Source organism: Poecile atricapillus, chromosome 3 (assembly GCF_030490865.1).
Source record: "Poecile atricapillus isolate bPoeAtr1 chromosome 3, bPoeAtr1.hap1, whole genome shotgun sequence".
Taxonomy (NCBI): domain Eukaryota; kingdom Metazoa; phylum Chordata; class Aves; order Passeriformes; family Paridae; genus Poecile; species Poecile atricapillus.
This window is the reverse complement of record NC_081251.1, coordinates 66,697,825-66,710,640: the sequence shown is the minus strand read 5'-3', so window position 1 is coordinate 66,710,640 and position 12,816 is coordinate 66,697,825. Positions and strand designations below refer to the sequence as shown.

At 35.0% G+C, this 12,816-nt stretch overlaps 1 protein-coding gene across 1 annotated transcript in view; it reads right to left on the bottom strand.

Moving 5' to 3' along the window:
• Window positions 1-12,816, bottom strand: part of ADGB (androglobin) — a 108,410-nt gene that overhangs the window by 24,916 nt on the left and 70,678 nt on the right. Inside the window, 5 exon segments of the mRNA XM_058835712.1 lie at window positions 2,592-2,745; window positions 3,549-3,683; window positions 5,231-5,324; window positions 6,723-6,857; window positions 12,276-12,414. Coding sequence (XP_058691695.1) covers window positions 2,592-2,745; window positions 3,549-3,683; window positions 5,231-5,324; window positions 6,723-6,857; window positions 12,276-12,414 — 657 coding nt within the window.

Below are 12,816 nucleotides of genomic sequence, written 5' to 3'. Positions count from 1 at the left end.
CTTATTTTTACGAAAATATTGATTTATGAAAACATATTTCTAGTATGAAAAAATTCAAGTAAAAAATAATAAAAAATGCAACACACAATAAGGCTGATGCAGATTTAGGTGCTCTTTATGAATCCTGAGGATAGGAATATGAGGAGCCAGGATATAACATAAAAATTTTCAAACTTTGATTAATTTGCATTTGTGAAAATGAAGGCAATATGAATGTGATTACTTGAAAGGCAGGGGCAGGAAAAAGGGATATAAGGAAAGAAATGGCCACTTGTAATGTTGCAGGGGAACTCAGAATTAAACCCCTTCTTCATGGAGTCTAACTAGCCCTACTATTTCCCTATTTCAAATATTAAAATTTCACGTTCCACCTAAGAAATAGTCCAAATGAAAATTCTATGAAAGGCTTTATTTCTTTCAGTCCTCTTCTAATTCTGTTTAAATAAATCAGCATTTACCGGCAAAAACAGCTTTGTTGAAAAATGCTTTTAATAAATAGGGTTGTGATTTCAGGACTATCCAATAATTCAGGGCTGTGGCTCCAGGAATACTGAATATTTAGAATGCAAGTTAAACAAATTATTCATGATTCCAATTCATGCAATTGTAGCAGTAAGGTGCTTTACAACCTTTAATCACCACAAGGTAATAGCAACCACTCAGAGTAACCATTCAGGAGAACTCAACACAGTTAAGCACAGAGTCACAGTCCCCGCTGTTCTTATCAAGTACACCAGGAAATGGAGAAGGATTTGGGCAGATATTCAACTGCTTTCTGACAGCAAGGGGTGCATGAGAAGGACAATTTATCTTGTATACCTATCTAGAATGTTATGCAATCTTAATGTTCACTAAAAATATTCAGAAAATTTAGACTTAGGACCAAAAGTTTGTTTGAGTGAGCACTTTCTGAATGCCATGAGCAATTAGAAATCACAATAAATTATGTGTCTGGTAGGAAGGTAAAGTCACTACTGAGAAATAAGAGAATAGAACTTAACAACCCCATTAAATCTGTGTCTCTTTCTTAAAAACCTTCAAGAGATTTCACTACTAGATATCTTAGATATCTTGTTACAATTCACTGTCTCTGGAATCAGAAAGGATTGTTTCCTAATATACCACCCAAATTAACTTCATGGCAAAGTTAGATGAATCCCTTACACCTTTCTATGAGTAGTCAAGAGAAATAACTGAGCAGTATCCTTGCTCAAACAGACTTCTATTTTCTAGACTAAATATGGTGGTAGTGATGATTTCTTAAACTCTTATCTATGTAGGTCAGCTGAAGCTTGAGTGCTTATCTCTATCCTTTTCTACAATCTGTTCAAAAGACTTGTGAATAATAAAGAGAGTAGAATTTAAAAAAAACCACCAAGAACTAAAACAAATTCAACTGTATCCAGAAGGAGAAAAAAACACCAAAAAATAAGATCATTTAATGCAACCCCCAAAAATCCAAATAGTGCTAAGCAAGTAGCCAGTTTCCATCTAGGCTGTAATGTCTGCAAAAAGAAGACAGACTGTATTGCTAGTGTGTAGATTTTATCTTCATTGTCAATCATTCTGAAATGAACTTTAATGTGTTCCAGGAGTGTCTCTGCAGCAAAGTCAGTATCTGTTGACAGGATTCCTTTTTATCTCTGTTGTAAATTGCTGAGTCATAGCTTGAAAGCAGAGCTGGTAGGTGTATTTTCTTTTAATGACTTTTTATGTAATAATACTGACATTTAAGAATTCAAGCATACAGTATAATTTCTTGCTTGATGTACTACATTGTTGACTATTTTTTACAAAATACTGTTACAAAAAAAGGCAACAGATTAAAATAATACCATTGCATTCTGTGTTTACTAGTTGCAAAGTGTCTTGTCAAAGTATCAATAGAGCTTTCAAAAGCTTGTCCAGGTCTACAGAAACAATAATCAACTATTTGGAACTAGGAAGAAGCAAGCTAAATTGTAGAGTAGAAGGTTATATTCTTACTGAGGAACTCAGGTACTCAGTGATTGAAAAATGCAGTAAGAACAAGTAGTAAAATTGTGCATGCCTGCACAATTCTATTTTAATACTTTAAAAATCACTCTTCACTTCCATTAACCACATTTAATATTACAAAATATAGACCATAAGTTTAGCAAAGAATAACAAAAATGTGGCTTTAAGAGGGTACTTCAATGGGGAAGAGCAGGAATCCAATAGAAAGGGCCATTTTCATTAGTAATTGACAGAATCACTGAGGGTCCTGTGATGTACCCATGGGAAGAAAAGGTGCTTATCGTTCTTTGCTCAAACTTTTTATGGCCACAGGTTAAACACTGGTACAAAGTTTGCTGTGCTCAGTGTTATGCATAATAAACCCCAAAACAATAGCAGCTGGAAAGAGTACAGAGGAGAGCATAATCAAAATTTCACTAATAAATGTTCAGCACAGAAGCAGATCAGTGATGGTCTCTGTTCAAACTTGCTAATAAATAAAGTTTGCTTTGAAGTAAAACACTATGACAGAGCTCCACTATATTCTCCACAGAATCTGGGCATTTGTTATTATTTTTAAAATTATACTTTTCACAACACCTTCTTGCATTTACCTTATTTTTGGGATAAATATGAGGTGCCACTTTGAAAAAGGCATGTGGCATTTCCTCCTGTGTGTCATTATCAAGGACATGAAGTCTACAGGAAGGGATAGTGGTAAACACCTTTGTCAATATAAGCATGTCTTCTGGGACAGTAAATGTTTCTCTAAAAAAGAAAAATTAAATTATATCAAAATTATTTTCCCAAATAAAAGGGTATGTGCAACACAAAGCAAAAAATATTGCCATGGTTTAACCCCAGCCGGCAATTAACTACAATGCAGCTGCTCACTCACTTCCCACACCCAACCCACCTGAGATAAAGAATCAGAAAGAAAATATATATCTCGTGTGTTAAGAACAGCTTAACAATAGAAACAAAATATACTAATAAAAATTCTAATAATATTAGTATTTTTAATGATTAGGAGAGGAAGGGAGAGAAACAGAACCCAAGAGAAACAAGTAATGCTCAATAGAATTGGTTGCCACCTACTGACCAATGCCCAGCCTGTTCCTGAGCAGTGATCAGCCCCTGGCCAGGAAATCCTCCCTCAGTTTATACACTGAACCTGACATTCCCTGGTATGGAACATCCCTTTAGCCACTTCAGGGCAGCTGTCCTGACTGTGCTTCCTCACAGATTTTTGTGCACCTCCTCACTGGCAGAGCGTGAGACACTGAAAAGTCCTTGACTTGGAGTAAGCACTCAACAACCGAAATATCAGTGTGTTATCAATACTATTATCACACTAAATCCAAATACACAGCACTCTACCAGCTTCTAGGAAGAAAATTAAGAAGAAATGAAGAAGAAAATAAACTCTGTTCCAGCAATAACCAGAACAAGTGCAAGTCAGAATTTGAGGAAAGCAGGCAGATAAGAAGTTTTTAAGCAGGTTAGTGAAAAGACACAGTGTATAAATGCTACTTCCCTGTAAGAGCTGTATAGGGCTCTGTGAAACTCACCTGAAAACCAGAAACCATGCATTTGGTGGTTGATCAGCATAGGTTACTGCATAGTCAGTGAAATACATCTTACACCATTCATCTTCATAACAAGGAAACTTTTCAGCTGAATTAGAGTTCCTTTTAAACATCTCTCTGGAAAGCAGAAAAGATAACTACTTCAATCTAATCAGGATGGCATATATATACTGATTTTTACTTATGCTGATCATAAAGAACGCTATTTTGTGCATGAATGTAAAACAAGATGCAATGTGTTACTAGTGTTTCTCTAGCAGTTGTTCACCTTAAATAAAATAAATTCATGGAAGGATCAGTTCTTTCAGACCTCATGACAAATATATACTCATATTTCTATCCATCAGTCTATCTGGAACTACAGCTGCTTCTAATATCCCAAGATGTCATGGCTTCTACAAAATTCTACCTCTTTCTTTTTCTTTTTCTTTCTTTCTCTTTTTTAATAAGTAGCAGTTAGCATAACTTCATTTTTCTTACATTGTCATTTTAAAGCTGTGGAATCATTAGGAGATTAAAGTACCTTTATTTAGTTTTAAAACTTTTTGGAATAATAAAGGAATAAAAGAAAAACTTTTTGTCCAAGGTGCTAGATTGTTATGTTAAATGGAGATCTGTCAGCTGTTAAACAAAAAAAACAAAAGCACAAACACATTAGCATGGTTTTAACACTCAAATGTATCCCTCAGGACAATGCTTATAAACCCCATAAGTTTTATAAGTCTGAAGGCAGACTGAAAACTTCATCTCATCTTTGCTGATGTAGAAATGCTGCAAATCTAAAATGGATGGCTAATATTTGGAACAAGGCTGTGGTTGCAAAGTCCTGATCCCATCAATGTACACAGGTTTTACAGGATTAGCAACACTAAAAGGTGAAATAAAATTATACCTGGTGTGAGTGTTGCTCAAACTGCTGGTTACAAGGAGTGAGGATTTATATCCACAGGCAGTAATTACTGCCAGTTTTCACTCCTCACCCCTGGAAGAACTGATTTACTGCTAGATCGGTTGTGTGAACACTTGCAGAGAGATTTTTGGAGGACTTAATGGAAATATGTGATCCCCGAAGAGCGTTAGGCTTGCAAATGACTTAATGAATACTGTTGAAATTAGAATAGCCTTCTTTCCAAAAGCTGTAATAAAATATCAGGGAAAGCATAGAAATACACTTATTACATTTCTACTACCTAGACATACATCTATTTTCCTTCAAGCAAGTGCAGCAAAAGAGTCCCCGACTGAGATAATAAATGGTACAAATAGCAAAGCTATCTCCTTTCTACTGTCAACCATGATTGCTTAACAGATAGCACAAATCAAAAAAGTTTCTTTAAACCAACTGGTTAACTGCTTAACTAAGGAATCAGTATCAGATCTGTACTTATGGAGTACCCTACCAAATACTAAAAAATTAAATACATGCAAAAGGTAATATTTTAGCTCAAGCTGAAGGAAAAAATCTGTAACATATCCAAAAATATGATTTTATTCTTGTAGGGTACAGAGAATAAAGCATGGCATATATTTAGTAAAAAATTTCACCCCTTCCAACAGGGTGTTGTAATTTTGACACTAATAATGTTCTTACCATGTTTATTTTGTGGAATAGCAGTGTATGACAACTGCCTGCAATAAAGTAGTTTGATTTATTGCATGATTACCTTAACAACGTTATAGCGCACTGTTCAAAACTTAACTCAATCATAGCCCACAGGTTTTTCAAAGTTTCTTCAACATCAGTGTTTTCTTTAGTACCTAGGGTTAATAAAATAAGTTAGAAAATATAACATCCAATTTTGCTATTGTTCTAAATTTACACCTGCCAAATACTTTTGAAAAATGCCACTTGCACAAGTAAATTGCCTTATTTATGTGGAGTTTTACAGAAGTCTCACTGAGCTGAAAACTGTTTTTTGTTTGACAGAGTATATTCCATTCATCATCTTTGTACTTTTCAGCACTCCAACAATTGCAAAAATTATGTGATCAATATTTTCTCCAGTTTACAGTTTTTTCACTGTAAAATGTAGTGATATATGGCAGTCTCTGTCCTCAGACAATTTATAATTCCCAGCAACTTCTATCTGCAGATACCAGGAGGGGGTAGGGATGTACCTAAACTATCTGTGTAGCTAACAGGAAAAGAGTTGGGCACCTCCAATAGGTAATTCATCCCACCCACGCTGGATAACTCACATAACAGGCTGTGTTGTCATCTCAAGGTGTTTGCTTCTATACATGGAATACAGATAAAGACTAGACTGATTTTAAAGTTTCAGTAGTACAATACAAATCTTGGTTTATTCCAATAAATGCCTTATCTTTTTAATAAAGTCATTTTTAATAAATGTCACTTTTTCTAACTTGAATGTGTCCAGATTCAAGCCACAAGCTTTGAATCTCAGACTAAAGATCTTCTTGTTAACCCTTTGGATATCAGCCTAAAGATACTGTTACTTTCAGATTCCTTTCCTCATGTGAGTTAATCTTGCTTAATGATTATAGCAAAGATTTTTCTTATCTGATCTTTCTGAAATTACAAACTAACAACCTGTATGTATGTACTAGGCCTATATTTCATCCAAATCCTTACAAATCTACTCAGAATTTTGTGGTTGTTATCTTTCTTTCTTCCTGGACTGTGGACATTGCACTTGGACACAGTGTTCCACTGAGATAATAGAACGGTTGAATAGGAAATGTGCTACAAGTCCTGAACTGCTATGCAAGATTCCTCTATCTGTATGCACAGGAATGAAGGGTAGTATTAGTACAGTATCTTTGGAGGACAGCATCAGGCTTTGTGTGTGTTCCACTGACTACTCATTATGAAGCTCAGGTTCTTGTATGATTTCCTTTACATTTCCAGAAAAAATCCCTAACATTTATCCCAGCTCTGACCTAAATCTACATCTTTACATTAATGTAAATTCTGGTTTAGTATCTATGCAAATCTAGGGGGGTGTATCTTTCAGATAGTTTTTAGTACCATATGTGCTGAGTGGTTAGGAGACCTTAATAGAACTGTAAGTTCTATTTCATTAGTTTCAGTTAATTTTACCTAGACATTAATTAGTAAAAAACTCTTTACAGTGAAGTTTTGAATAAGATGAAGAATGAAGCATTTTTGAAAGGCATTTTTAAATTACACACCTGGTACTCTGCTCTTCAGTATTTTCCTAATATAAGTCCCTCTCCAGATGGCTTGAATTGTGAGAGCTGCTGCTTCTTCTTCAGGTGTGGGAGTTTTACTCTCCCAACTACTAAGGGATTTCTCCTCACTGCTCTCTGAAGGAATGGAAGAATGAGTAACATCAAAGCTGGAAGTCCTGTAGCTGCCTGTAATGAATTTAAAAAGAAGAAAGAAAAAAACCCCACAAAACATCAAGAGAGTGATTTCAAACATAAAATTTTTATGATGAAAATATCACTCTTGAAATTTTGTTTTTATTGTAAGTTGGAGAAAATATACTGTATAATTACGCAAAGTCAAAATGTCAGCTACTTTGCTAATTACAAACATCAAATCATTTATTTTTTTCTCTTCATGGACAGCTATTGCAGGACATTTTTTAAATCATGCCTCCTACTGTAATTTCAAAATGTTCTTCCAAACATGAACCAAGAGGATTTGATACACTAAAGCCTGACTCTGTACACAGCTTAAAAGAGCTTCACAAGACTTCAAGTACTTCTGTCTCTCAATCTGGTAATATTTTAGTAATAATTTCAACACCAGTGTTGTTCAAAACATTTTGTTTAGCTTCCACAAAGTAGACACAGAATAAGAGTAAGATCTACGATAAAGGGAGAGTTAATTTATCTAACTGACTTTATGTTCCAAAATGGAACAGAAATTAGTGGGTTCTGACAGGTTAGCAATGAGCTCCTTGAAGGCATTCTTGCCTGGAAATTAGCATTCTGGGAGCCATCAGCACCAGGACTTAGGGAAGGATGTGGGGAACAACACTCCAAGGGGCCAGTGCCAGGGAGGATAGTTTGGAACTGCACACATATGCAACAAAGGAAGCAAGACAGCGCAATAGGAAGGGAACACTGCTGCAAAAGGAAGTACCAAAAAACAAAAAGGACGAGAGGAATCTGCTTGAAAAATATAGACAACATTGCAGGCAAACAAACTATCTTAAGATATTGCTTTCATCAGCCAGATCACACATTTCAATCTAATCACTTTTACTCAATATTGCTAAATCTGGCTGTGTTCTCAAACCATCATTTCTCAACAGTATTGCATTTCCAAACCCCAGAAAGCTTCTTTAATACTTGAGGACTGGAAGATTACACAAACCCACTTCAATAGTAACCAGATTAGACCTCAACAATATGTATGGCGCAGCCACTGTTATAAAACAGGAGCATATAATGAATCACAGAATAATACAGACTCGAATGGACCACTGAAGGTCATCTGGTCCAATCCCACATCCAAAACTGGATGAATTTAGAACAGGTTGTTCCTGTTCTTGAAGAAATGTCCAGTCCATTTTTTCATATTTCCATAACCATGGAGACTCCATAATTTAATTGGGCATTCTTTTCCAATTTTTGACTAGACTCATGGTGAAAAATATTTTGGTTTTTTTCCTAACATCAGGCTGGAATTTAACATGTTCTAAGATGTTTTCTGTCTGTGCACCTCTGGAAAAGTTTTGGCTCTCCCATTCATTCATCACTGGAATACATTCCGAAATGAATTTTTTCAGTCTACAAACTTGTCTATTTTACAATTAAAGAACCCAGTGGCAAGATGACTTTTGACCCCACTAATCATTGACTTCATGAAATGGAAATAGACTTCAATTTTCAGTTTGTGCTTTGGCTCAGAAAAATGAATTCTGCTAGAGAGCCTACATTCATCATATAAAGCAAAATAATGCATTATTGTATATATAAAATATATATAAAATAATGTATTGTTGTATATATATGAACACACATATACACAGATTGACCTAATAGTTAAGAATATCCTAACATGGAGCAGAAACCAATAATATAGAAAAGTAAATACAAAAATTGGTGTAGTGTTGCCTTGTGAACCAGCTGAAAACTTCATCCACTGAGGATGCCAAGTGGACTCCATAACTAGAAAAAATATCTGTATGTCTAGAAATAAAACATTTCATTTGTCAGGATAAAGAATATTTGGATGTACAGTAAGTTAGTTAAATGTTAAACTGTTTCTGAAAACACAAAAATAAAAATTTGTATGGACTGTCACACAGAAATCAATTCTATTTATTGAAAATGTCAAAAGCTACCACAGATCGGGCCAAAACCCCAAAATTGTCATTATATATTCCTAATGTATATATTCCTAAGAAGGTTCTTTTTTGTTCTAATTTTTTATACAATGTCATAAGAAAAAAAAGTTTTCTTTGCAACATTTAAGGCAAAATAATGAGGTCTAAATTAAATATTCTGATCTTTTAAGGCTTTTTTTAAAACTTAACATTTATTAATATTTTTTCTTAGAAGCAGAGAACTGTATTCTGTGAAATGCTTTGAATCAATCAATCTTGAACTAGTGAATGTTTTAAATCCATCAATATTGAACTAATGGATGTTTCAAATTTGACACTATGATTGAAAACAGATTTGTCAAAAATCTCTGACATGCCTTAGCTGTTAATCAGAAGACACCATGCTAATAATAAAACCGGAGCTTTCAAGCCTAGAAAGACAGTTTTCACCATAAAATCACTGCAGTTTTCCTGGAGGCAATGTAGGAATGTTTTTTTTTTAAAAAGGAGTATTTTGCATGTACTCGAGAGACACTTTACATATTCAATCAAATAATGCCAAACTTTCCCTCACCCCTTACTGGAACTCTAGTTCATATTGAAAGTGCAAGAAGAAACAAATGTTCAGAATTCTCTTTTCAGTCACACAACACAACACAACACAACACAACTGTACGATCAATCACCTTAACCTATGTTAAGATAGACTTAACCTATGTTAAGTCTCTGGAGGAGAGAGAAGCTTGTTCTGAAAAAGAACTGAGTAGGACTTCCCAAATACAGTTTTACAGTTAAGCTAAACTTATAGAGAACAGATCAACTGCTATGTAAAATTTCAGACCAAAAGGTTTTAAGAGAACTGTACACAAAGGGCACTCAACTTCCAACTTCAAAGTTGGAATTTATCCATGAGAAAGAAATTTAGCTCTTGAAATGTGCCTAAACAACTGTCAAGAGTTTGAGACTCTTGAAAATAAGTGCCACAGACCTCCCCTGGCTCCACTGGCTCACTATTGGGCCCAATGAAACCAGGACAAGGTAAACAAAGAATATGTGCTACAGAGAGCAGGCAGGCGGTGTTGAACTGCCAACACTGCCTCTTGTGTAACATCATCCTGATATGCTTCCTTTCCCAGGAAGCATCACATTCCTGTGTATGTTCACATGGCACGGTCTTCCTCTTGTTTCTTGTGGCTTTTCTGCTAATTGCTCCATGGGGATGGATGATACTTGGCAGTCAAATAAATTTAACTAAATCATTTTCAGGATGGCTTCTTAGAGATCTTAGCAGGCATGACCACTACCTGCAGTAAATCGTGATATCCTTGCCCTTGGTGAACCTTGACATTAATTCAGCACACAGTGCAAAATAAATATGTCATTTGTAAAATGGAGGAGCTCTTCCAAAAAAAGCTCAGATTTGATTTAACATACTTGCAGACACAGATTACAAAAATATTTCATTCATCTAGTATGGTAGATTACACTGATGTCTGTTAGGTTCCAGAAGGTTATAACCTCATGTCTTGACAAGATTTGAGCAATTAACCTGACAATGCAGCAGTGCTAATGTGGGCCAGGGCAATCATGCCAATCCTTCTAGATCTTTCTACAATGCAGTTTTCAGCTGTTTTTTCCTGCTAGCTACCTTTTTTTCTTTGACATTTCACTTGGTTTATGCTTTATTTCTTTAGGGTTCTGGAAGGAACCTGAACAAAAGCATGCATTTACTCCAAAGCAACCTTTTTTAAGCAGGGCAAAACATCAATAAATGTAAAAAACTGTCAATAAAACCAAAAGGAAACAATTACCTTTCCAGTCCAACAGGGTTCTCTTGTAATTTAGTTTTAGAAAAGAAAATAATTTAAAAGGATGTATAGAACACTGGAGGAAACAAAACTGAAACAGAACTTTCCCCCATATATTTATTTCACTTTTTTGATTCACTGCCCAACTCTTAAAAATATTCTGTCACAGTAGATTTCATAATTTAGTAATTTATAAGAGATCTTTGCTACAACCTGTCAACTGTGCTAATTATTCAAATCTATTTAAAAAATGTCTTCTAATGCTGACAAGTGTTTAAGGGTTTTTTGGGATACAGAAATCAGTAGCACAGACATCTTTAAAAAAATGTGACAGATGTTGTTTACTTCAAGTGGTGTGATAAATGTCAATATGCTGACCCTTGTAACATACTCTTGTCATGGGATGAAATTCTCTGAAAAATACCTAATGTCTCAAAGGAACAATAAACTTCAGAAGAGAGGAGATTCAGAGGAAAGTTCCCAGTAAAGAGAGACAGGCTTTTGAATGTTTTCTTAAAAGGACAAACTTACTACACCATTGTGCCAGCAAAAGTATTTGTGTACAATTTAGCTTTTAATATTATTTTTCCAGAATAAACTGACTAATCAAAAGGAAGTTAGTATTGTTTTGTTTGATACTGTATTCTGTAAGTTCACAATAGACAAAGCTAAGTCCCCATAAAAAGTGCTCAAATGGTGATCATGTCTCTTCCCGCCAATCAGATAAATTATTTTTCTGTTGTGATATGAAACCACATACACAAGGCTTCTAGTAGTAAAATAAATGCTAGCATTAATAGATTAAAAAGTTACAGAGACTGAAAGGTAAGTCCTAAAATGGAAAAGAGCAATATATTTGGTTGCCAGGGAAACTTAATTCTAATGGCGTAAAACTGCAGCCTGCATAAAAAATGAAGCAAAGAAACAGTGGGAAGAGAATTATCCCTGCTTGTAAGAAATACATTGGCCTTCCAAAGGCTCCTCTCAGAATATGTTCAGGTACACAGCACACCCTGACTGCAAGCTGGAGGAGGCAGATGGTGCTCTAGCCAGTCCCACACTACATGGGTATGACTAGCCAGCCAATCAGCCAGGCAACACACTAATTTCCCAAAAAACAAGCTTAAAAACAAGCAAGAAAGCAAGCAAGATAACAAAACTTAAAATATCTCTCAGCCTAAAAACAAACAAAAACCTCTCAACCATCACTAAGAAATAGCTGAACTTTCAAAGAAGGTACTAAATTGAGTCTTCCTTTGCTCTCAGTTTGTGAACAATATAGGCATTTAAGGGTTTCTCAGATGATACCTTGAACAATAGTGACGAGGTGCAGTACAACAGGTAAAAAAATGTAGATGCTTGTTGTTGTTTGTCAATGCTGACAAATGAAATGCAAAGAAGACCAAGGGCAGTTTTATAAATTAAAAAGGGTAATCAGACTTTCTGGGACAAAGAAGAGGATCATTTCTATTCTGAGATGAGCCTCAGATGTCCTGTCAACAGTAAAAGTCTTAGGCTTAAAAATCAACTCTGTCTACTGAAGCAAGGAAAAACAAGAACAGAGAAGAGTTGGCTTCCCTGAAAATAAGAATTTGCAGATATATTTGAAGTGATTAGCAATAACAACATATTACCTGAAATATCAGTGTCATCACCAGAAAAATCAGTGTCTTTAAAATCCAAAGTAAAAGACCTGAAGGCAAATTTATATCTGTAAAGATCCTTCTTGTCTAATACATATTTGATCAAATACCAAAATGCATTATTGAAAACCTATAATCAGAAAGAGGAAAAGCATTTAAAGAATAATTCATTTATAAAGACTGATTTAATTTGCTTCTTATTATTGTTTTAGAAACTGTTTCCCTCTTCTCTCACCACATATACATGAAGTTTTTAACTTCCTTTAACAAATAGTGTATCTGAAAATTAATCCCACCTGTCAGACTACAATGCTTCAGGGCAACAATAGAGAGAAAACCTGTTTCATGCCTGGCGTATAAAAATAAGAAAATAGTACTTATTCTACAGTGTGTTTATCACCCAGAAACATCCTCATAGTTTATGTGTAGGGGGTTGATGGCCTCATGCCAGAGGACAGAAGAACATATTATAATTGCTATCATGACAATGGGAGTTCTAAACTCGAGGTTTCAGAGCAGAGACTGATAACTG